At 38.3% G+C, this 26898-nt stretch overlaps 1 protein-coding gene across 4 annotated transcripts in view; it reads left to right on the top strand.

Moving 5' to 3' along the window:
• The window catches only part of LOC109934363 (ephrin type-B receptor 3), an 88048-nt gene extending 77897 nt beyond the window's left edge, over nucleotides 1–10151 (top strand). For 2 of the 4 annotated variants that reach the window (XM_020533169.2, XM_048604275.1), the window contains exons 14-16: nucleotides 911–1104; nucleotides 7052–7207; nucleotides 8117–10151. In XM_020533169.2, coding sequence (XP_020388758.1) covers nucleotides 911–1104; nucleotides 7052–7207; nucleotides 8117–8225 — 459 coding nt within the window. In that variant the 3' untranslated portion in view covers nucleotides 8226–10151. The remainder of the gene's footprint in view (nucleotides 1–910; nucleotides 1105–7051; nucleotides 7208–8116) is intronic. The other 2 variants (XM_020533170.2, XM_048604276.1) reach the window with 1 other exon arrangement.
• The last annotated feature ends 16747 nt before the right edge of the window (nucleotides 10152–26898 follow it).

Genomic DNA, 26898 nt, shown 5'->3' with positions numbered 1-26898 from the left:
TTCATGCATGGGAGATGAGAATTGTTGAAAAGACTAACACTTATTGCCCATTCCTCACTTCCTTTAAGAAGATGGTGATGAACTTCTTGAGTGTTGGTTGACCTGCAGTCATCCAGGCATGTGGAGAGTATTCCACCACACTCCTGATTTGTGCCTTCTAAATAGTGGAGAGACATTGGGGAGTCAAGAGGTGTATCACTCATCATAAAATTGCCAGCTGTTGACCTTCTGTTTTAGCCATATAAATACGACTCGTCCAGATCAGTTTCTGGACAGTGACAACCTCAATGATATTGATTGTTGTGGCGGGATTCAATGATGTTAAGGCTATTGAACATCAAGGGGGAGATGTTTAGATTCTATTTAGTTGCAGATAATCATTGCCTGGCCAGTGTGTGGCACATTTGGTACTTGCCTATTGTTAGCCTGAAAGCTGACCAGAGCCTGCTGCTTGTGGCAATTATATCAGAAAGTATCCAAAGAATGCAATAATCAGTGAATGTCCCGATTTCTCATCTGATGGTGGAGGGAAGGATGAATCGGTTGCAGATGGTTGGGCCTTTGACACCATACTGATAAACCCCTGTAGTGATATTCATGCGCTTTCATTTTTGTTAATAACCTCTAATGAAAGACCTTAGCAAATGATTTCTGGAATTCCGTATAGAAAGTATATATATATATGTCTGTCTGTCAAAGTACTTACTTGCTCTGTGATGAATTATTTAAGTAAGTTTTCAACAATTGAAGGTAAATCAATAGCATTGTAGTTTCCCAGTTTTGGTCTGCTTCTCTTCTTAAATAGTGATGTGATATGTGCAGTTTTTCATTCCATGACTATTGGAGAATCTGGAGAGTTATGCAAACAGAGCACTTGCAGTCTTTCATAATACTTTGGATTTTCTTACAGGTTATTAATGCTGTGGAACAGGACTATCGTTTGCCACCTCCAATGGACTGCCCAACTGCTCTGCATCAGTTGATGTTGGACTGCTGGGTAAAAGACCGTAACAACCGACCTAAATTTGCCCAGATTGTAAACACTCTGGACAAACTTATTCGGAATGCGGCTAGCTTGAAAGTCGTCTCTGTTGCGAATCCAGGGTATGTTTCATGACAAAGTTGAAGTTCCATTTTCAGGACCACATAGAAATATAGCTTTTGATTTTGACTAAGTTCTTACCTTTTAAGTTATTATATAATATCGTATCATATTCTGAAGATGCTGTAAAAAAGGACCTTAGTTTGATGAAAGAACATTTAATTTCCAAATGCAAGTTCTAACATTTTAAGTAATTGACTTTAAAATCATTATCTTGGAGACTGGAGCATGAAGTCAGTATTGGTCATGACCCTGGTTGTCTTAATAATCTTTTGTATAAATGCCTGTCATATAAGATGACGTGTGGGACCACAAATGACAACATGGACTCTTCAGCAAATGGAGAGCCACTAAGGATTTTCAAAATAGTTTGGACCCTTTCTTCAATCTGTGCATCTAGATTCTTACTGATGAGTGATAGACAGGAAACAATAATGAAGTGACCTTTTGTTTTGAACGTAAGGTCACAAGGTCGGTTAACTCTGAATTGATGAGACTGATAAGAAATCTACCTGAAGAATACAAACAAAGATATGTTAGTTACATGAGTGAGTGCACAAAATTTTGAAGAAATGTGCATCAGCATGATGGAATAAACAATAGCCCTGGAAAGTTTATAGTAGCTTTAGACAAGTTAATTAATAAAAAAAAAATCTAGGGGGTTTATGAGATGAAGTGTTCTTCGAGTCATGGAGATGTTTCAACTCAAAAGAAAATCTCCATTTCCACCTGGATCACTTGTCAAACATGAAATTAAACTTTCATGGAAGAATGATTAAGGAGTTTTGACGAGTATGAAGTAATTAATTACACTGTCATGAGGCACTAAGGCTTTTTTTAAATTTAAAAACCTCTTAAATGTGCATGCATTAAAGTGAATGAGGAGGGTAATGAACGATATAAGAGTAACATTTATGACAAGACTGATGTCAGCCTATAGATAAAGTTAATGAGTCAGGCTTCAAGAGTGACTACCTTGGATTTGCTACAAGAAGCAAGGCTGGGTGATACTGCTGTAAAATTTGATCAGACAGACCAACTGACATGCAGCTCAGTGGTTTCAGTATTTTTGCAACCTGCAACAAAAGAATTATTTATATGACCACATAGCCATGATCATTTCTTTTAATCATAAAATGATACGACAAGAGGGAGACCATTCAGCGCTCTATGCTGGCTCTTTGAAAGAACTATTTAAATTATTTGTATTCTGCTGCCGTTTCCTCACAGCTCAATAAATATTTTCCCTCTAGTATTTATCCAGTTCCCCTTCACAATTTGCAGTTGAATCTACAACTCTTCCTTCTCTGAAGGTGCATTCCAGATCATAATCCTGTGCAGAAACATTTTTCTCCTTGTGTCATCTCTGATATTTTTGTGAATCACCTTAAATCTATATTGAATTTTATACTACTCAAAAGTCTCCCTTTATTCATGTTTTCAGAAAAATTCTCTATTTTGAACAGTACCATTAAACCTCCTTTTCACCTTCTATGATCTAAGTAGTACAACAATGCTTCAGCTGGTGTCCAACCAGTGTTTTATGAAGATTTAGTACAGTTCTTTTGCAGTTTGTATACTCTGTCTCAAACTACAAAGCCACTGTTCCCAAATACCTTTTCAACAGCCTCCTCGACATGACTTCCATCTCGAAAGATTTATGTATGTAGATCCCTGAACTTTCTTTCTCAAAATTTTGTATTACCCATCTTCATTCTTTCAACTAAAATAGATCATTTTTGATTTATCTGCAGTATATTTCATCAGCTACCTGTCTACCCACCCGTGCACAAAATACAACTTAATTTGTATTTTTCTGTTCATCCATTCATGAGTGCAGCATTTTAAAGAAAAATTATCAGCACAGTACTTACATAAGTCACTTTGATTACATATTAACAGAATGTACTGAGCTTACTCACTGTGTAAGTGAACCACTACAAGCTGACATTAGTGACCTTAGCCTAGGAAGTGGTCTGTGCAGTATTTTTTTTGTTTGGTGTTACCCAGAATAAAGTTCTATATGGTGGGCAGGGAATGTGTGCAGATTTCCATTCTGTACTGCAGTACTAACCTGAGTGGGTAAAGATAAAATTTAATCTTAACCCACACCTGTGTATTTGTGACATCTTATCATGACATGGATTGCTTTCAGTACACCATACGCAATCTCTCCTACTCTCAGCTGTCATCATCACTTATTCAGCTTCTCCTCTGTCCTGGCCTGCTATCAATAATCCCTTCTCTGCCACCCCTTTCATATTTCTCTGTTTCTGTGGGCTCCATTTCCAATAACCTTTCACCTCTCCCCCAACATCTCTCAACCTTGTCTTCAACATAATTACCATTTTTTTCTGAGCTGCTAACAGTTCTGATGAAGGGTCACCAGAATTGAAATGTTAACTCTGCTTTCTTACCACAGATGCTGACAGATCTGCTGAGATTTTCAGCAATTTCTGTTTTTGTTTTAGATCTCTAACATTCACAGTTCTTTGTTTTTCGTGTTTAACTCACCGCCACATCTATTCTAGGTATGCCCACCTTGAAGAAATACTGTTCCTCTCTCTGACAGGATTTCTCTCCTAACTTTCTATCTTGTTCACCATCATTACTTTTGTTTTCCCTCCTAGTATATGACAAAGTCTTTGCCAAAACTCACTTTCACAGTCACATCTCATTCCTTAGTGACTGTCTTTGGCTCAGACTCACTCTACATGATTCCAACTGAAGTTTCATTCTTCACATTTTGAATCCACCCAGGACCACAGGTACCTCTGTGATGTTCAGTGTTCCTGAGACCACTGTTCTCGGTGCATTCTCAGATCTACACTCAGTGCCATGCTTTGCTATATGCATACTCTCAACCTCACTCTCCATCAGCACCACCTCATACTGCCCTTTCTGCAGTTCCATTTCATGCTCCAGCTCAGTCAGTGAGAACTGTGGAAGATTTAGCTGTGTTGTGATGAGCTGTTCGCTGGAATTCTGTAAGATCATACTGAGGTGTAACTACCTCAATGTTGTACTAGAGACTTGGAAGTGTCAATGGAATCTTATTAACAGTTATTAAGAATATGCAAGGACTGGAGGGATATGGACCAAGGGCAGGCAGAAGGGATTGGTTTAATTGTCGTCATGTTCCACACAACAATGTGGGCTGATGGAAAAGATGAAACTTGTATCCTGCTTATTACTTGTTTGCTTATTGAAGAATGAAATATTGAAGACATCTGTTCTTTTTCCTCCACCCTCTTTGTCTATAAGTGAAAAAGATGTACCAAATTAGATTCATATGAGTCTAATTTTGATCTATACTCTGCTGGAGGTGAAAATAAATGAAACACATGACCCAAATGGCCAGTATAGCTTTAGCATATGTGAAGAATGATATGTGGAGAATTCATCAGACATTATTTCCCTCATTTTAAAAAATTATAGGATAAAATTGAAAAAGTAAGTCAAAAGTGTTTGTGCCCGAAAGAGACTGGGACCTTTTTCTTTGTTCCTTTAAGTAACAGCAAATAAGATCGGTCTTTGTGAAAGTACTACATGCCCCTGCATAGAAGTGCAGAGAAGCAGATCTTCGATTCCCTTATTTTAATAACAGTATATCTACAACAACCCTGACTCATTCCTTACCTCTATTATGGCTCTAAGTGCTCAGCTGTCAATAATGTGGTCCACAGTTCCAAATACCCAAAGGGGCTCATTCATTTTGTACTTTTAATCATGTATGTGTCATCAATGTCGTCGTTAGTTAGCAGACTAATTCCAATTTTGGCCCATGTAACAGGATGGATCATTAACTAGGGCTGCTAATCATGCCTGCTTGATCTGTTTCCTTAAAATTTCTCATCTATTTCCTGTAAGGTCTGCTTTACATTATCTTTAAATCTTTCTACAAATGCCTTGGTAGGAACATTTTGGCACAAACCACTCATAAAACACTTTATATGTCCAAAGAAAGCTAACCTTTGTACAGTATTCAACTAAATTGTGCCTCAAATTCTTTCCTGATGTCCTCATTGCTAATTGATTACACTCTATTTAACTGTAGTTCTTTTATTGAACTATCTGCTTCTTTTATATGTTCAGCAATGTTGTCTTGTTTGTGCTAAAGCTGTAAATAATACTGATGCATTTTTACTACATTTTATTTATAATTGCTGAATTTATGTAATTTACTGCTTTTAATACTAATAAGCCAAGTAATGTATCATTATTTTGTTACAAATGAAACCTAATACAATGATTTTGGTTCCGTATGTAAAGAATCAGAAACGTGGAGCTGGATTTCACAGTTAGCAGTGAAGCAACAGTATTGACGACTGACCTTGAAGAAAGCTTTCCACAAAAGTTTTGTGATCTCTGTAGCCTGGATTTCATCTTTCCTGATGTCAGTTTCAATCAGACACCAAGTCATGGTGATCTGTAGGTGTCTAGCAGCAGTGATGTCATCCAGCAGGGCAAACAGCCAATCAACTACATCACAGGGACTACAGTAGTTCAAGAAGGCGCCTCACTGCCACCTTATCAAGGGCAATTAGAGATGTGTAATAAATGCTGGCCTTGCGAGCATCACCACATCCCATGAATGAGTAAAAAAAAGTGAAGTATTCTCATCAACAGCAAATTAGGAAGCAAAAACCACTGACTCCCCTCATTGTTACTTTAAACTTTATGGATAAACAAATAAAATATTGGAGTATACATGTAGGATTAAAGTAGAGACTAAAATATCTTAATCAAACTTGAAAGAAACAATTTGAAAAAAAAAATACAGGATTTTTCTATCATAATGAAGAAATTTGACATTCCACAAATGTGGAAGTGCTGTTTAAGGGTCAGTGAGTTTGTTTAGGAGTAGTTATAAACTTGTATGCTATTAAAGAACAGTTCTGCCTCATTCAACAGATTTTTCCAGAGTTTTCACAGGAAGACTAATAGCTTCATAATGGAGGATCACATTAGTTCAATGATTTATAATCAGTTGCATCCTGGAGGATTTTTAACAATGCAGCCTTGTAGACAAAGATGGAATCCCTGGCACCAATGAATTTCTGCATTTAACAGTGCATTTTGAAACTCCAAAGGTTCCTCAGTTTCAGAGGAGTAAAGACAGTGAATGCTGACAGTTCTGCCATCATCATTGTCACTGCATTATCCACGTCATAAGAAAGAATAATTCTAAATTGTCTTGAGGTAAAATTCGGTACCTAGAACTCTCTCAGATATTTATGCAAAACACATCTGTAAGTAGCAACCAGTTCTTTTCTGTATTACATTGCATTGTCAACATATTACAGACACAGCTCCAGAATAAATTGTGCCAGAGCATATAAAGTCAGACAACACAAAAGCAAAACTCCTCAGTTGCAGGGTTAGAACATAAACATGAAGCTGGAAAATTCCATTTTACCATCTCATCAGGACTTGAATAATCGCATCACTAAATGAAAGAAAAAAAATACAAAATGCTATCTTTCTCCTTCCATTGATATATCTCCAGCACATTCACTTTCTGTTTCAGGTTTCTATTTCCCTATGATTGATGCTGAAGTTCCCTCTAGGTATTTTAACCATGAGGTTCAACACACAGTTCAAGATGAACAGAACACATACATATGGATAAGACATTTTAGTCAAGGGGCAAATAACTTGTAATTGTACTTCATGTACGACTTAACAGGTTACAAAACAATGCAGATATTAGCAGGAAACATTGGCATATAGTGTAACCTCTTGTGTGCCACATTACAGCTTAAAATAGTGTGGACATGCTTAGTCAATTATTAATGATTAGAATTGAGCCACTATGAGTAGTGCACACAGGGCAGCTGTGATCCTTAACGTCCTCAGTACCTGAAGTGACTTGTTTCAGGCTCACTCTGGATACTGATGTAAGCAGGGCTTAAGGTGTGGACTGATTTTGTCTTATCTTCTCCACAGCCCTTCCCAGCCTCTTTTGGATCGTACTGTTCCTGACTACACCACATTCACCACAGTGGGAGACTGGCTAGATGCAATTAAAATGGGTCGATACAAGGAGAATTTTATTAATGCTGGGTTCACCTCTTTCGACTTGGTTGCACAGATGACAGCAGAGTAAGTATTGAACCTTATCACTTTCTCTAGCCTGTTCATGAAATTTGTTATGAACTAAGGCTGAGACAAAAACATGTACAATTGGATCAAACATTTCAGTCATGATTTGTCTAACAGCTAAAGTGTCCTTAGAATATGAATTGGAAATCATTTTTCTCATGGGATGTTGGCATTGCAAGCAAGACTATCAGTTATTGCTCATCCTTAATTGCCCTTAAGAAGGTGGTGGTGAGCTGCCTTCTTGAATGCTGCAGATCATGTGGTATAGTTACACCCACAGTGCTGTTAAGAAGAGGACTCCAGGTTTTTGGCCCAGTGACAGTGGATAAAGTTCCAAGTAACGATAGTGTATGACTTGAAAGGGAACTGGCTTCATGCTTGGGTTTTAGTGTAATAAGTAATCTTAACTCACTGGGACCAAATAATTACATATATTTTTTTCATCATTGGGACCACAGAATTAGTTAACGGACAGCAATACTACATAAAAGATTAATGAGTGGGAAGTTAAATTTGTGAACTATCAAGTTGAACTTTCCTCCTTCCAAAAAGTTTTTTAGTCGCCAGTGTCTTTAGACATGTACCAATCAAATGAATGGGATGCATTTAAAGGCTTCATTCTGTAATCTTTATAATTTACTTATTAAATAATAAATATTACAAAATTTAATGTTTAAATGGAGGAATCGTAGATGGTAAACAATATTATTAACCAAAGTCAGCAACTAAGAAGTTTGTGAAATGTTGCTTTTAAATTCGAGAAAGTGCACTTTTCATGGCTTTGGTGGCAAAAAAAAGGAAAAATGCTGAAGACATCAGTATTGAATTATTAAACACTTTTTTTTAAAATTGGAACCAAGTCAAAATAAATTGCCAAAGAAAATGTAACAAATGTACATTCCTTTGCAGAGACTTGCTGAGGATAGGAGTCACATTGGCTGGGCACCAGAAGAAGATTCTCGGCAGCATTCAGGACATGAGGTTACAGATGAACCAAACGCTTCCAGTGCAGGTCTGACAGTGAGACACTCTGGATTTAATTAAGATTGAAGTCAAGTAGGATAATTGCGTGCAGTGCCTGGCTTCCAGTTTTTCCTGTGTGGAGCACCTAGAACTATTGTTTCAAGTCAACTCTCAGTTCAAGGATAATTGTAGCATGAATTGAAAAATGTCTGAAAGGGCTCCAAAAAGGAATGCAATCTGAAAATAGTTATCATGGCTTTTGGGCAATTGGTTTCTGTCATGGGATTTTTACTTCTTTTGCACCAAACCTGTGACGATATCAAAGACTTTCAAAAGCTGCCACAGGAGGCAGGTTCTGCCCAGAAGCCAGCATATTATTAAGTCTTCATATTGAAGACGTATTATTTAAAATCTATGTGTCGAGATACCACATGAGATATTGGATCATAGATTTGATATTCTACTCCTGTTGCATTCCTTCAGAGCACCATCAATGAAAAGAAACAAAGAAGTTGAACAGTTCTGTATATAGAGTGATAACCTAGTCTCTGAGTTAGTTCTATTTCTTGCAATAAAACCAGATTGGAATAGCCAAACAGGAATGCCGTTAAGGTGTGCTTGCACCTTTTGGTCCAGAATGACTTTTTTTCACAACTTGGCACTTGAGCATTGAATACAGGCATCAGCATAATTATATCGTGCGATGGAAGTGAATATAAGATTTCATTTGAAGTTCCCAGGTGTTCTTGTAATTTTATGGTTACTCTAGTAAATGGATTGCTGGATGTATTGGCTATCCCTGCACACTGGCAAGAGAAGGAAATGCTGCGCAAGAATGGTAACAGTTCTTATAGTCTTCAGCCAAATAACACCTGGAAAAAGATGGATGACAAGAGTTTCATCAATGAATTGATTCTGATTCAAAACTGCTGTAATGCAAGATAGAGTCTTTATTCTGGACTTTATTATTGGAATTCCTTTAGTTTCCAGCTAAAATTTGTGAAGTTGTCACCCGTGGGAGCACAGTTGTGTGGAACTTTCTGAATTGCAAAAGCAGAGACTAAACACCAAAATGATATAAAACCTTTAACTGTGAGAGCTGTCAAGGAAAAGAATAACTTTATGTGACTGAAGAAACTTCTTGGCCATCTGTTTAATCAAGTGCTGTTAAATTTTGTTGTCATTGCCAAAAGACAGGAAATTTTATTTTTTCTAAAGAACATATAAAACCATTGTAAACAATAGAGTGCAAAGAGTAATTGTTACACAAAATATGGAAAAGGCAATAAGTGTTTTTAATTTAGGTTGTATTACAGTAAATCATTTTTAGCTCATCTTCAAACTTCCCCTTACTCAATATTCCAAGAAGACATTGGCAGAGGAGACTGTACATTTGTACATACTTTTAGATATTTTCCTTTGTTAATGTATGGGCTTTAACCAATAAATACAGACCATGTATATTTTGCCACTGTAAATGGCATGTGCCTATATTGTATATAAACAAGGCAAAATGTGAGAAATGCAACAGTTACATTTTGATGTTCTGCAATCCTCATTCACAAAAATAGACCCTTAATTCTAAGTTGTTCTGTAAAATAACAATGTTGTAAAAAATAATTTTAAACTATTTGTTGTGGTAGGTTATTCAGTAGTAGTTCACAGCGCCTGCTTGACATCTGTGACTAACAAAATACATTTGGTTATGTTGCTGTGAATTTGGTGCAAGCTTTAATAATGTGGCCCACCATTTCCTTCCAAGTAATCTTTCTACATAGTACTTCTGTAAGAGCCATACAGTGGCTAATCTTTTGTAGAAAAACCTAATGGCTGTCTTCCAGTCACTTTGGAAAACATACCTGTATAGTATTTTGCAAACTTTTTAAAATATTGAGATGTATTTAATGGTGAAAAAGATGCATTCTTGCATTTGTAGAAATATTTTTAAAAAACCTTTTGCAATTAAATTATTTAAGAAGTTTATGGTATTTCTTGAGCTTGTTTCTTTTGTTTTGTGCATCAAATTCAGTGCCATTCCTAGTATTCAAATTTGGCAATTAGTACGTATAATGTTTTAGGGTAGTGTCATTCTGTTGGAGACATCTCGAGTTGAGAGTAGAATTTGTTTTACAATGCAGGTGATTTTAAGTAAGTATATAAAAATGAATCAGTGGCCTGAAGCAATACTGTAATAGAGTAAAATGACAAAGTCTAATGAAAAAAAAAATAAAGTTTATTATTAAAATTAAAATCTCAAATTCTTCTATTGGCTACAAAATCAACAAAGAATCTGTATGTACTACTTTAATATTGTCATTTGTCGATCAGTTGTGGATTCAAGGATGTCACTGAATTTGGGGACATTTTTCACAAAGTTTTAATACCATGAACACTAACAATGGCTGAATCTCTCTGTTTTGGCAGGGGTCTTGTGCGTAGCCTGAGAGAGCCAAGAGACACAGCCACACACACGTACATACATACACACACACGCACACGTACATATGCACTCTCTTTCTTAGAAAGAAGGTCTGCAGGATCTTCTGCCCAATAAGATCTTAAGAGGACAGTGGCATGCCTTCTTCTCAACTTGAAACAAGAGGATAAGACGTTCCACCTGCCCACAGCAGTACCAGCAGCAGCATTCAGCAGCACCATGGAGAGGACTATGGTTTCAGCTGTTACAACATCCGCTGAAATCCCAAGATCAAGGACTAACACAGGATAAACTTTGGGTGTTGTTGCAGGAGTTGGGGGGGGCGGGGAAGTACCAGGGTTCCAGAAGCAAGTGCGAGAGGTTAGCTCCGAATAGCCATCATACCCCACACCATGCCTAGCCGGAGGTGGGAAAATTGCAGCTGTCAGGATGAGAACCTTAAGTGATTGTTTTTGTTAAAACCCTTAAGTAGTCAATTAAATGGAAGTGGGGTCGGAAGGTACCATGAACACAGCACTCGGTTACATGGAGAAGGGAAAGCATTGGGTATCATATCGGCATGACAACCTGCTTCATTTTTAATGCCTCTCCTGGGCCTGGAAAATCCAATTCAACAAATCTTGCAGTATTTCTACAGAATATCTAAATCTCTGAACTCTTCAAGTAAAACATGATTAACCTCAAATAGCTGCTTTCTTCCTTGAAGCTTCCTCTATTGTTTAAGATAGTTTAGTCCAGTTGGATATTTCATTACTAACACATGGTCCAATAACTGGTCTATGAGTTGCCGTTGCTGTTAGCCAATAGGAAGTATCAACCACCTCCAAAGAAAGCAAATGCTCCAATATTATAAGGAACTCTTGCAGGTTCAGCCTGTAACTGGTAAAATTCACCACAATTGAAGTTGACTGGTTCAAGTATCCTGCAATCCGTGGATTCAATGTGTGACCTTAATATTGTGAAACTCCTTTCTTATGAGTACCTTGTTGAGTCTCTGGTTCTTATTTTGGTGGAATTACTCTTATTTGTACATTGGCCTTCATGTCATCCTCTATTTATTATTTCTTTTCACTTGATGAAAGCAATTTGGATTATACCTGCATATTTGGAGATTAGTTGACTCCAAATATTCTCACAATGGGACAGAATAGCAAGATTAAATTTCAGTCTGTATTGGTTTGATGTTTTTTTTCCAAGGGGTTTATTTCTGTATTCAGTGTGAAGTGACTTTATTCATTTGGCCTATTTTTCAATGCGACAGACTCTGGTACTAATTTAATGCTGTAGTTTTCAAACTCAGATCCAACGAAAGTGACTACCAGTACACTTGAAATAATATTTCAAAGGGTGATATGTACTAGTAAGGGGCATGCAGGTCTGCTCATTTCACACAGAATCCTCTACTTACATCTAACAAATAGACACTGATTTAAGCTGCTTGTAGTTATGTTTTGGCTGAAGTTACCCCAAAGTACTCAAATATTTAGGCAAGTTCTGGTCTTTGTCTTAAAGTGAAAATGGATTTCATTCGTTTCTTTTCAACCTTGCTGACAAGAAACTGAATTTAATACTCTGGAATGTTCGATGTTGCATTTAGAGTTCTGACCCTGCAAATATGTTGAGTGAGGTGAAGACAGTTAATATTCTTATGCTCAAGGAAATTTAGAGGCAGCTGTAGTCCATAAATTTTTATGACTTAATACCATAGTATGTATTTCATCTTCATTACTTCTGTACTTTTATGGAAGCTGGTTTCTTTTACACTTTAGTATTGATCCTAAGTCCTTGTTACAGAGCTGAATTCTAAATGAATCAGTAAACGGTTAGTTAACATTGCTCAATTTCATTAACAAGATTGGGCATAGAAGTCTTGGTGTAACATTTTTGACTGGAGCGCTTTTTAGGGTTAGGGAAGCAGAGTTTTCATTTAACATTGCATCTGAAGGAAACAGGCTTCTGACAAATAACTTCGTCCCTGACCTGTTCTTCAGGGACCAGCCTAGGTTATGTGCTATTCATCCAAAGTAAGCCTGATTCAGAGGCAAATGTGTGATCAGCTAAGCCAACAACAATTGGACTGAGCATTTATACATCTGGATCCTTGTAAAGACCCACATAAGATATTGGACTTGGACCAATAAATACGTGGTCATACTGTCTAGGAATGGTCAAAGCTACCTACTTTGAACATGGGAAGAAGATGGTGCAATTTACCCAAAATTGTCAATTCAAATTACTGCTTTTTTCAGCATGTAAAAAGCAACTGATTATGCTCATACCTTTATACAACATCATACAATATAAAGATATCCAACTCCACAAATTTGGAAATACTTAAATTCATACACCAAGCAGTGTGCTTACCTAGAAACCATTGAAGACCTGTTTCTGACTCAACTTCTTTAAAGTGAGCACCACTTGAAAATTGGACAAACTTATAAAGACCCACAAAAATACACGACACTGCAGACTTGTTGTCTTGAAAAAAGTGTTAATGTTGCTTAAATACCTCCTACACTACAGGAGAGCCAATGTTGAATTGTTGATGAAGTGTTGATGAATTAGTATTTACATATTTCATAACTTCAAAATAGACAGACCTTGCTTTTAAACTCCATTGACATTGACAGAATAGGAAATCCAATAAAGGATGCCCACGTTAGGTTGAAAGTTTGGACTGGTAACTCTGATCGGCTGGATTTATGCATGTTTATCATATGACTGTGCCAACTGCAGCAGGGTTAGACGTGCCAAAGTATGAAATAATGTGAAAGCCTGTGGCAAAAATGGTCTTGAATAAGTTTTTCAGAATGCGTATGCACCAGGAGACATTATAATGTGGATGAAACTAGATTGTTTTATTGTCTTTTAGGAGATCACTCTATTTAATGATGAAATGTGTCATGGTGAAAAGTGAAGTGAAGAACGTGTCATTGATGTAATCTAATGTAACATGGATGGCACCGAAGAATTGCTGTTGCTTATGATAGTAAGGTCTGAGAAGCCATGTTACTTTGCTAATGTCAACACGGTGCCCCTACACTATGAGGCTAACAAAACCCCCAGGGTGATCTCCAGCATTTGAACAGTGGATCAGAAAAGTGGACAAAATGTATCAATGGAAGAAAAGGAAAATAATCACTCTGATGGACCTGAAGAGTCTGATAAATTCCTGACCGCTCACTCGCCTGTTTCCATGGTTGAAACTACAAAATATCGAAGAGAGATGCTGGGATTTTGCCCTTCAGCCCGAAAAGATGTTTGACTGCATTAATGACATGGTGTGCTAAGCAGAAAAAAAGATTGCTGAGGCTTTTTTCCAGAGCTAACTCTCAACACTTTTGCTTTTTTCTATACAAGGTCAGGCCTTTACAAATGTAAACAAATAGAAAAAAAAGCTTTGTTCACATTTACTGTGTCATCATGTTCACTTTTTTGACAGAACATTAGGATGAAGCGAAAAGCTGGCAAGTTTAGGGATCTTTGAGGCCCTGGTCAGGAGAAAGAAAAAGGCATACTTTGAGTTTAAGACATTAGGCTCAAGTGAATCCCCAGATGATAATAAAAAGTGTAGGAGCACACTCAAGAAGGAAATCAGAAGAGCAAAAAGAGGATGGATGAGGGTAGGGCAGTGGATGTTGTCTATATGATCTTTAGTAAGGACTTTGACATGGTCCCATGTGGCAAGCTGGTCATGAAAGTTAGGTCGCAAGGGATCTAGGGAGATGTAGCTAATTAGATTCAAAATTGGCTTGATGGTCGGAAGCAGAGGGTGATGGTTGAAGGTTGTTTCTCGTATTGGAGGCCTGTGACTAGTGGTGTGCCACAGGGGTCAGTGCTGGGACCTTTGTTATTTACATAATGATCTGGATGTGAATGTACAAGGCATAATTAGTAAGTTTGCAGATGATACTGATTTAGGACGTATCGTTGATAGTGAAGAAGGTTATCAAAAATTACAGAGGGATCTTGATCAGATGGGGGAGTGGGCTGAGGATCAGCAAATGCAATTCAATGCAGATAAGTGTGAGGTGTTGCATTTTGGAAAGTCTAACCACAGTAAAGTGTAATGTCCTGATGAATGGAACAGAGGGACCTAGGAGTACAAGTACAAATTTTATTGAAAGTGGCGTCACAGGTAGCTAGGGTAGTGAAGAAGGCATTTGGCATGCTGGCCTTTATCAGTCGAGGCATTTAGTACAGGAGTTGGGATGTTATGTTACAGTTGCATAAGTCATTGGTGAGGCCGTACTTGGAGTATTGTGTACAGTTTTAGCCACTGCATTATAGGAAAGACATAGTTAAACTGGAAAGTATGCAAAGAAAATTTACAAGGATGTTGCCAGGACCAGTCAGCTTGAGTTATAGGGAGAGGTTGGCCAGGATAGGATTTTATTCCTTGGAACATAGGAGAATGAGGGATGACCTCATTGAAGTGTATAAAACCATGAGGGGCATAGATAGGATGAATGCATATTGTCTTTTTCCCAGGGATGGGGAATTGAAAACTAGAGGGCATAGGTTTAAGGTGAGAGGGGATAGATTTAAGAAAGACCTGAGGGGCAACTTCTTAACGCAGAGAGTGGTGCGTAAATGGAATGGGCTGCCAAAGAAAGTGATTGAGGCAGGTACACTAGCAACATTTTAAAAACATTTGGATAGGTACATGGATGGGAAGGGTTTAGAGGGATAGGGACCAAATGCGGGCAATTGGAACTAGCTATGTGGTCACCGTGGTCAGCATGGACGGGTTTGGGCTGAAAGGCCTGTTTCCAAGCTGTATGACTCTATGACTCTATAACATGTTTATAGGCAAATTGGGCCACATAAAAGCTTCCTCAACTATCTTGAAGCACTGTTTCATTCGCGTATGTGTGCAGGCTCCCTGCAATTTAACTTGGTGATTTATTGCACGAAGAAGCCACTTTCGGCAGAAACACTAGATTAATGTAAAAGGCTGTTTTCCTTTAAAAAGAGACAAAATTTGAGTCACACCATTAGGGCATTTACTGATTTTATCCTGTGCACTTTGTCAGGAATTCCAAAGCAACAGTAAGTCATAGAATGCTAATACCAAGTTATCACAACATCGTTTAACAGATATACGGTATTGAAAAATGAGAAGTAAAAATCACATTTGTGAAAACATCTATTGCCTGTGCTGATCTTACACTGTTTCTACGATGCGGTTCCCCCGTGATAATGGCAAGTGAGGTGGATGGCTTCTGATAATCTACGTGGGTGTTTGACGTGGTGAACCCTCTGAAGCAGGGTTGTAAATGCTGGGGATAGAGGTGGTGCAAGTCAAAGGAGACAGCAGCGAGAAAGTTGTTTTATGCACTCTCAGCTTCAGAACCTTTGTCAGATTATTAATTGTATTCACTTTTGCGGACAGTTCTGAGTATCACATTTATAGATTAGGTCTCCTCTCATACTTCTCACAGTTAGTGCCTGGAAGTTTGTTTGAAGGCGCTACTGCTCCTGAGTGGATACAGCATCTTCATCCTTCACCAATGCTTCTAGCCCAATTGCAAAGCAATTGAATGCAGCCAAAGTCCATTTCCCCTTTGAAAGGTGCAGGCTCCCTTTAAATGTTACCATTAGACAAGCTGCCGTTGAATACAGTGAAAAGAATGGCAACAGATCAATAATAAAATGAGAAACGAGTGCCAGTATGGGTCATGTAACATAGGATTGGCCAAACCTCCTCGGTTCCCAACCAACTACCAGCTCTAACCAATTTTTCCTTCTTGCTTTTGCTTGGTCCTAATGAATTGAATGCTTACACTCCAAGTTCACCACTTTGTTGCATGTCACAGTCCAATTACTCAGTCCCAGGACTGTTGGTTTTCCATTTCTATTACTTTACCGTCCAGCTGTGAAAAAAGCCCAGAAGATATAGGAAATACTCAACAGTTTGGACAGCATTTATGGTAAAATAAGAATTGTTGGAAAAAGGTGAATTTTGATGTTGGATCATTAAATCAGGCTAGTTGGGTGGGGGAAAGGCTTGGTGTTGGTGGGAAGTGGAGGACCATCTGTCACCCTTCCATTTCTGTTCCAAGTAAACAAGAATGACAAGAAATTCTGGAAATACTCATTAAGTCAGGCAGCATTTAGTGAGAAAGCTAAAGATTTTATATATAAAGGACTTATTCAGATTCAACTGTTCTGAAATGTACTGGTATTTAATAGAGATGATCTGTGTTGCCACTTTGGGAAGGCCTCCCAAATTAAACGTTAATCAGATACTTAACTGCACAATGGGTGTCTCCAGGACACACAGACCCTGGAAAGGGTTTTTATGGCACAGTGGTAGTGTCCCGACTTCTGGACTAGGAGACCTATGTTTAAGCACCTGCTTCAAGTGTGCACCATAACATCCCAGAACAGGTTGATTAGAAACTAATTTAAAAAGACCCTGGAGGGAGAAGATCCCACCCAAGCCTTGCTGACTAATGAGAGGCTGGCAGTCGTGTATTGCTGAGCAACCCACTGAGGGATCAGTGGTAGTTGCTGGGGGTAGTACAGGCACCAGACATTTAGGTCTGTCAAGGGAGATGAGTGATATCAGATAGAGAATGAAGGCTTGGGATTGTGGGGAGCTGTGTAAAATGGAAGGAGGAGGGCTGTCAGCACTACAGAGACTCTCTCCCAATGTGGGGACCCACAATCAATCTGTGTGCCTGTGAACAAGAATCACCATTTCCTGCACCACCTTCCCCCCACCTTCCGCACCCTCACAACAAGCCTGCAATCAGCTCCAGTAGGTTTAATTTTCCAGCTTCCCACATGACAAATTCTACTTCTACTGCTGGATGAATACAGCTGCTGGTGGGATGTGGCCCTTAAGCAGGCATTAATTGTCAAGGGCATCAGTTGGGTTGAGATGGGCACCAACCATACAACTTTCCACCTTGAATATGATCAGCACAGGAATGGGAAGACAGCAGAGTTCACCATCTGCCACTCACCAACCAAATTAAATGAGTTGCCTTCAAACTGTTCTTGTTGAATTCATTAAATCCCATCTATTAACAATCTCTCCATGGATGCTGCATGACCTATTGAGTATTTCCAGCATTCTCCCAGTTTTATAGAACCACAGAATTTTGCTTTTGTATTGTATAAAGCAATTCTTCCAGATTTGCAGCATATTTGGAACCTAGATCAAATAGAATGACATTTAATCTGGTTTGCACATTAAGCTTTGTTCCAGTATAAATTCCAGCAAGAGATACTGAACTAATGTTTGAAATTTCTCAGTTAGAATAGGCCATTTGTGCTACTGCAGAGAAATTAAAGAAGATATTGTCCTTATGCAAGGGATAGAGCAGACAATACTCAATTTCTGGTTTTCCTGCAATTATATTTTCTGTAATGTGCTTTTTGTTCTTGATGACTTGTTTGGTATCAGTGAAGATTCTTAAATCAGATGAATAGAAAATCTCAACAGAAACACCAGCCTTCGCATCAGATTTATAACAAAATGCTGACAGCTGAAAGGCACAATCATGTTATTGTGAAGGCACATTCTGTCTGGAGCATGTATAGAATGTTGTCAAACGCAACAGTAGGTGGGGATTTCTTTTAGTATTAAAATATAATCATCCCTTGATGAAATCCAGTATTGTCTACTGGATGTTCTTGTGTGCCTTTGATTCTCCATAAATGGTTAGTTCCATTATAACTACAGTCATACAAGGAAATTTCTTATACAGAATGTAAACTGTCATCTCATTTCTGTTCATAGAACTTGGTCTGTTTCTCAAAAATTATTCAAAAATGTAATTGCAAAACAAGTTTATTTTTGGTGCACTACACCCACTCAACATTTTTTCAACTTTGTATTACTCACAGTTTATTTAGTAGTGCTAATAAAAACTTCTAAATTATGAAAGTCAATCTCCTGTTTACTTTCAAGATCATTTTAATAATCAATTACATGCTGTTTATACAGCTTTTTGTTGCTAAATTTGGCTGCTTAATTCTTCAGACACAGTGAATGATTCCAGTCTCACTAGGATGGAGTCAATCCAACAATTTGGCTTTACACCGTTTACATAGAGTCTAACGGACTCTAATTTGAGTTGCTCTCCTGTGGCTTCATTGTCACAGCTTGTTGTTTCAGCAAAAACAGGAGTTGTTCGGCAATATTCAAATTGATTACAAAAGGACAACTGAAAGAGGTTCGGACAACCTAGATTTATCATTTCCAACAACCACATGCAACTGCTTTGCATTTTGCGCTAAAACTTCCCTCTCTAGCACAAAAGTCAAGGCAGGCAGTGCCATCTGAAAGAGTTCCTATCTGTATCTGTTCAAATGTCACCTGATGATGCAGATACTGTTGCCCAGTTGGATGGAGCAAATACATGTATATAGGCTTCTTGCCACCTGATGGTGAGAGTGTGATCTTGTCATCTGAATTGGGAGGACTTAATTGCAAAAGCTTGACAGTGGGAATCTGAACTGGGGTGGCGTGGTGGCTCAGTGGTTAGCACTACTGCTTCACAGCAACAGGGACACTGGTTTGATCCCAAATTCAGGCAACTGTCTGTGTGGAGTTTGCACATTCTTCTTGTGCAAATTAGATGGGTTGGTCATGCTAAATTGCCCAGAGTGTTCAGGGATGTGTAGGTTAGGTGCATTAGCCACAGGAAATGCAGTGTTACAGGGATAGGGCAGGGGGACGGGGATGGGTCTGGCTGGGATGCTCTTTGGAGGGTCAGTGTGGACTTGTTGGACCAAATGGCCTTTTTCCACACTGTGGGGGAGTCTATGAACTTTGAAGTCTCACCCAAATAAGTCATCATGCTTGCTATTATTCTCAACACCCAGGGAATGGAAAATTCCACCCGTGATCTCTATTTTATTTTTTCTATAACATTGTAATGCTGTGACTATCTGCTATCTCCAGCTGGGACATCTATGACGACTACAAGTATAGCTCTGGCAGCCATTGATAATCCCATTTCCCTGCAGACTGTTGGTTACCTTTGGTTTTCATCACCTTTAGTAGGCATGTTGTAATATCAACCGGTGGTAATGCTGCCATGATGCCCGCTGTTTAACTCAAGGAGCTCTATCTTTGCCTCAGCAAGGCATCCAGCAGAAGATCAGTTTCGAACATACAACACTGCTTTTCTGCAGAAAAAGGCCTATACATGGATTTTCATTGCTTGCAGCCTTGCTTGCTCTTCGTGTCCTTTCTTTTCAGGCTTCACAGTTATTGTCGGATAGGATTGCCTTGGAGTTTTTACAAAAGGCCTCTCTACTTTTGTCATTTTGCCGTTTCTGTTTAAATACACTCATCCCTTTAAATTATACATGCATACAGTTTGGCAATTCCGCTATAAGTGTGCTTCCCATCCATATCTGTACCTAGAACTATGCTACTGAGATGATGTCAGGAAATTGAATGTTAGCAATGAACCTCAATTTAGGTTCAACTCAAAACTTGTAGTTGTTGAGAATACAACTGCATCAGAAAATCTAACCCATCTACCCTTAGGAGAATCAATGCTGAGCAGAACTGATCTTTTCATAGTGGTAGGGACTTGTTTCCAGTGTTCTGGATTTGGAAGACTACATTTTCTGATCACTGATATTTTAAAGATTGTGGTTATTCGATATGAAACAGTCTTGTGGTGCCGGAGGAAGCAACTCTGCCTCTGAGCCAGAACTTCCAGATTCAAATCCCACTTTGGGTTTCAATGACGATGGAATGCACATATATTATATAGCTAAGCAAGTTCAGCATCAAATTACAAATCCTTTCAACATATGCCAGTGGCAGGCAGTAAGAATGGGAGAGTATCCTGGTCAATCTGCAGAAGCAATAGCAAACCACTACAATATCGTGCAAAGCATAACCATAGACCAACAAGCTCCACAGTCAGTCAGGTTGTTGGTCCTGTGCAAGTCTAAGGATCAGTGCTATAACTTTCTGAAAATTTTGGCAAAGTCAATCTCAGCTGTCAAGCAGATTATGCCTGGGTCTTGTTGATCATTCAGTTTCTTGTGAATTTAGTCTGTGGAATGGGCTGTGGTCTGTTAGAGCAGGGTAGATCATACATAAATTCAGGGAGATTTTAGGGTCAGTTCATGTGATCATAAAGGCTGTGGTCAGCTCAAATCTTGGGATTGTCCTGATTGTACTCAGTGACTTAGGAATGGTCCCAGTACGGGGGCAGTTGGAGATGATAGGGTATGATCTGGTAGGAAATGGAAATACCACTTGGTCCCAAAACTGTTGCGGGTTATAAGGTAAGTCATGGTCACTCTGGCCTTGATATGATAATTGTGCAGGGCCAGCAAAGGCACAGGCACCTCAATAGGAGCTCGGAATGTCATTAAATGGTCAGGTAAAGGGGCTTAACCAAGCTGAGGGAAAGAGGGTTATCGGGGGCACAAGGAGTGCAACAACAAGTGACAGGAAGAATAGACGAGGTAATGTTGCAAGTCATAGGCAGACCCTGCTAGTCACTGCAGCAATAGCAATGTTTGAAGCGTGTCATATTGATCCAAAGATCAATTGTACAATAAAATTATGATATTGACAATGCCATATACAAGTGGGAGTAGTATGTAACCGTTTAGAAAGGGGTCAGAGACCAGGGCTGGAACATGTGACCTCCTAAAGTAATCATACTTCCAATGATTACATAATGTTATGCACCAGCTTTCAATTCACAGTTAAGCAGATTGTCAACTGCAGCCTCAAAGAATCACTGTTCCATGTGCATACTGTGTGATAAAGCGCAGCTGCTATTTCACTGACCTTTGGAGCATCCCACCCAGACCCATCCTCCTCCTATAAGCCATACACCTCTGGGCACTACAGGCACTGTCACACATGGTCAAGGCCCCAAGCAGAGTGTGTGTCCCATTATTTTCTGTATTGATGTTTTTGCTAAGAGAACAGCTCCATGCCATCCAATTTACAGGAGCTTGGAGATATGTACTATTGTCCAGGGATGTGGAAGCTAGGTGGATTAGCCATGGGAAATGAGGGTGATGGTGTGGGGTGTGGGGTGTGGGGTGGGGGTTACTATTTATAGGGTCAGTATGGGCTGAGTGTCCTGCTTCCATACTGTATCACAGTGATGCCAACGGTTGGTTGAGGGCCTGCAGTCACGAAGACTGGGACGCTATCTCAGTCCAGTGGCCCCAATGGCAACAACTACCTAAAATATGTATGCCAGTGGATCAATTCACATAGCTACTGGGGGCCTCTGTGACATTTCTTTCATGTGTAATGTTAAAATCATTGTGACCACAACAGACAGAATGCAGGACTGTATAAGATATCCAGCAAGCCAGCATGATTCTTACAAAAGGAACACAGGGCATTTGTTGCTTCTCCCCCATACTTTATTACTCTCAGTGTCCCAGAGATTTATCTGGAGCACCTTGATTTCCAATTTGCTTTCCACTTGATCTGCCAAGTGATTAATCCTTTTTTTTTCAGTTGTATAAATAATAAGCTGAAAAACACTTAATTGGATCAAGTAAAAGGTGCTGGGTATTGGTAGATGTGATGCCATCCTACTCACTCAAAGCCATACTTCAAAATTCAAAATCATGGCCTACACATCCAATGGTTCCTCAATATTTGTTGATAATGACATCTGAAATTAAACTTAAACAAGAAGAAGGCTTTTCAAAGAATAAAAAAAATGCACATTAGTATTTCATTTCAAATTCTGTTTATATTTGAAAAGATCTCTGAACTGCTGCGAAGAACAACAAACTGTTCATGATATACAATTTTAAAAAGAATCTTACATGTTTACTAAAACTAGCATAATGCTGCTGATTTCAGTTTGTCTGGAGTGCCTCAGCAATAAACAGTTCTTGTACTTTAATTAAATGTCTCTGGTTATGTTCTCAGCATTCAATCTGTGTAGAGTTTGTTTTATTGTCTGGTGCACAACTGACAAGCTTAAACTTATCATTGAAATAACATTTTACATAATAAAATGAGTGAAATGAAAGACTAACAGTCACCAGGTGCCTTATACTTTGATTATAGTATGATATTTAAAAGAGACAAATACTGAACATGGTAAACTGTGATTCATCCTAGGCTTCCATCTCTTGAGATCTACTCCATTTGATCACAGACAGTGATGTTGAAGTTTAATCACAAATTACATTGACAGTTTATTCACAATTTACTGTGCTTTCTTCTGGGCTGGTCTCCAATGGAGCACTGGGATACAGTCCAGTGCAGACATTTACAGGTAAACCCAGAGGAAATGGTTTATGAATACCATCTGTGTGAGGTTTTAGTGTGTGAAAACAAGGTTGTTCATTAAGGTTTACAAAGTCTGCTTTTCCTTTACAAAGAGCTGCATTAAAAAAAATCCAAATGCCTGTTTTGGAAATAATCTAATTTTATGCCAAAGTAAGAAGAATGGCCAGTTTTTTTTATATCCCAAGGTACAAAGTCACTATGAGGAACTTTTTAATAAATTGATGTTTATTTGATGTAAAAGAAAGTTTATAATGAGAACCAGCCCTGGAATTATTTTATATAAGCAGCAAAAGAAAATTACTCTGGCTCTTAAAATATCAAATCAATGCCAAATGATTTTCATTGTGGCACAACTGTCATGTTTCACCTGCCACTAAAAGTGCTTCATCTCCATTTTAAAAAAAAAGCTTTTATAGAAATATGGAACATACTGTTTACACAGGCAAAAGGATCCTGAAATATAATTTAGTAGAATTATGCAATTGAAGGCATTGACAAAATAATGACTACGTATGGGAGAATTTGATCTACTAAACGTAGAGAGCAGGGACTAATAACTGTAAGATTGAGAAACTCAGGAAGAATTAATTTTAATTTTAAATTAAACAAGGTTGTAGCATGCCTCTATGTTTCTATATTAGATATGGCACTTGGGGCGAATGGGATCAAAGTTAATGTAGGGAAATCAGGACTAGGCTATTGAGTTGGATGATCAGCCATGATCATGAAGAATAGCGGAGCAGGCTTGAAGGGACGAATGGCCTCCTCCTGCTCCTATCTTCTATGTTTCTATGTTTCATCAATCCATGTTGAAATCACTTTTGTTTACATAATTCATTTGATAAAAGGTATAAAAGAAATTACCCAAAGTGTGTTGTTATGATCATAAGATTAGAATAAGGCCATTCAGCCCACTGTCTATTCCTCTTGTCAACTGGAACAGAGTGCACAAAATCAAGCAGAAAGAGAAACATGCTTGACTTTCAGTACTCCGAAAAAAAAGCAACAGAGGGTTAAGATTTGTTAGTAAAGAGGCGACATGGATTGGTATATTGCTGCTCAGATTGTAAGCAAGATGTGAATGAGGGCTTTATCTCCAAAAACCCAGTCAAGTTGTTGAACTCTTTCTAAATTATTTCTCTGTCAGTGGTATCAGATTCCAGAGAGCCTTATGTACTGATACATATGCTTACTGTTGTAACATTATCTGGCAGAGCACTAGGCTTTTATTTACAGGAAAATATTTCTCCTTCATCCTAGACATTTCCTCCACTTAAATTTTCATGGTATTTCTGGTGGAGGGGAATTGGGGGAAGGCTGCATGCTGTAAAAAGTGGGATGGCTGTCAGCAAAGCAAAGCTGACATTGATCATTGACTAATGTCACCTCCCCTCTTGGAGACGCAGGCTGTCTTACAATCATGGGAACTCTGACCAACTTCCCACCCTCCAATTGGTGAGCTGCTAAATAAAAGCACAGTTAGAACTTACAGCTCATCTTTATCATGATGAAAATGAGGCCTTCCAAGAGGGATTTGATGGTGCAGTGGTACCATCCCTACCTTTAAATCAGAAGGTCTAGGTTCAAGTCTTATCTTCCTTGGAAGTGTGTCATAGTATGTCTGACCTGAACATAAATACTTAAAAATGAGGCATACATCTAAAACTGCCAGGCCTCATGTCAGCAGCTTTGAGCTTTTATGATGGGTCATTTTGCTATTTGAAACATAGCCTCAAGAAGTCATATATTTTCAGACAAATAGTGAAAGGAGGTGTGGTCTAACATTATTTGCAAAGTTGCTAGACAGCTATAGCTGCAGACAGAAACATTCAAAGGAAATTTCTATCACTGTCTGTAAAGAGTCTAGTTTTCTATTAAATTTACAATTTCACTATTATTGTAATCTTGATTTTCTTATTGGGTTTGAGGTAAATCAAGTTATGCTCTCTGTTTATCCAATGCTTTTATGGATTCCATTGTTTTTTCCTTCCATATTCCAGGATGATTTCTAGAACAGTACATTTTGCAGAGGACTAATGACCATGGATTATTGTGCAATTTAGGAAACATTCTGGCAGACACATAGTGGTTGCTGAAATATTGTGATTTTAAATCCAGAGAAGCAATTCAAAAACATTTGTGATCTGTTTGTTATTATTTGCGTACGCTTTCCCAGGCTTTTCTTTTGCTAGTGTAATTTTCTTTACATGTGTACCAAGATTTTTTTAATATCTTAGGTGACACATAAACAAAGAGCAGGTGAAGACAAATAGAACAGGAACAGATGTTTCATCGTGGTTACAACACCATGGGAGGTGAAGAAAATACCCAATATAGAGAAATCTTGAGGCAGGTAATTACACGTTCATTTCATAAAGTCATGTTGATTAATTTTGCAAACTCAAATGTTAGGCAGATCAGTGTTATGAAAGGGAATTCATTTCACTGATGCAGCTAATTTCATTATTGTAACTATATGCTCTGGCACAAGAGAAATGTCAAATATAGCTCCCTGGAGCTGGCCTATAAAGCTGTATCCAAGTTTTAGAAGAACATCCCCTATAGCTCTGGGCTGCTATGGCAGGGTTTTCATCTGCCATATCACCAAACTCCTGAAAACTAAATTTTACTCTGCTTCTTACATATGTAGAATGCAATTCTCCCCTCCCTAGAGGTGGTGAGAAGGGATCCTGGAGACGGACTTACCCCATTTGTTATCTCACTGATTAAATACTGGGTGGGGAGGTCCAGAGGAGGATTTTTCAATTGTTCAGTAATTAAGGTCCTTAAAAATGAGGGATGACTAATCACTTACATTTTTTATTCAGCTAATTGAGCTATTGATTCTTGAGCAGTTGAAAGCAATCCCAGTCAGGTGTTATTCACAGGACTATTATTGAGGGGGTAAGAATCTTTTCTAAGTTGTTGCCAGTTTTTAGGTTAAAATTGCCTGAATTTTAAAGTAGAAATAGACTGTGTTCAGCATTATTAGCTTCATCATTACCACTATCATGTAAATTAGACAGAAACTCTGGCATCCTCTCACTGAAATACAGAATTTGGGAAATTGCTGCCTTGGCATGCTCTGCTCCACCTCAAGCTTTGCTAAAAGAAAAATCTTGTTAAGCAAATCAGCATTGAAAAAAATGAAGAGCATGAAGTTCCCCTACGCATCCATTAGGTGCTCACTGAACAAGCCAGATAAATTTATGACATAATCATTTAGGTTTAAGTGAATTTTTAATGTGCAAATTAATTTCCCAGATCCCTTCTATCCATCTTCCAATGACAATAAATTGTTGCAGAAGAGCCCAAGTAAAGCCTGTGGGTGGCTGTAAACATGACAAATGGTAGGCATGCAAAGCTCAGGATCATACATTCAACAAAGTCAGAGAACATTCAAAATGCTCTTGAGGTCAGTCAGGACATAATATCATAAGGGATGTCACAAGATATACACATTTCAATTTGGCCTGAATCAATTTGTTATTCTGAAAGATTCTACAATCTCACAACATGGCATTCAACTGATTCTTAAATGATTCTGGATGTTTTACTCCATAAATTTACCCAAAAATCCATAGCTACGTTTGTGTTTTAGTAGTTTGCGTCTATAGTCATGGTTCTGTTGTTACAATTTGGTTTGAAGTAGCTTTTCAAATTCATCCTTTCTATTTCATTTTCTGTTTTATCACGATTGGGTCATCCTTTAATCATTTTGCTTTAGAATTCCGTGTTTGGTGAGTTCCACTAAAATCCAGTTCACGTCATTATCAAATAGGAGTGAAAGTCTATTGTACTGCTCCTCTGTTTGCATAGTTCTTCTCAACGCATATTCTTTTCTACCAATGGTCTGACTTTGATCCTTTACTGACCTTATCTATAATCATTTTAGTAATCTAATCATTACCTATTTTTCTCAATGAACTTCCACGATCATAGCCACAATAAACATGTAATCATAGCAGTCGGCACTTGATGTGTTGTCCTGTGCTAATACATCTAATTTATTGAGCGAATGCACCATTT

The sequence above is a fragment of the Rhincodon typus genome, chromosome 13, assembly GCF_021869965.1.
Source record: "Rhincodon typus isolate 14 chromosome 13, sRhiTyp1.1, whole genome shotgun sequence".
NCBI classification, from domain to species: Eukaryota; Metazoa; Chordata; class Chondrichthyes; order Orectolobiformes; family Rhincodontidae; genus Rhincodon; species Rhincodon typus.
The sequence above is the reverse complement of the archived record's forward strand: the minus strand, read 5'-3'. Positions and strand labels throughout refer to the sequence as shown.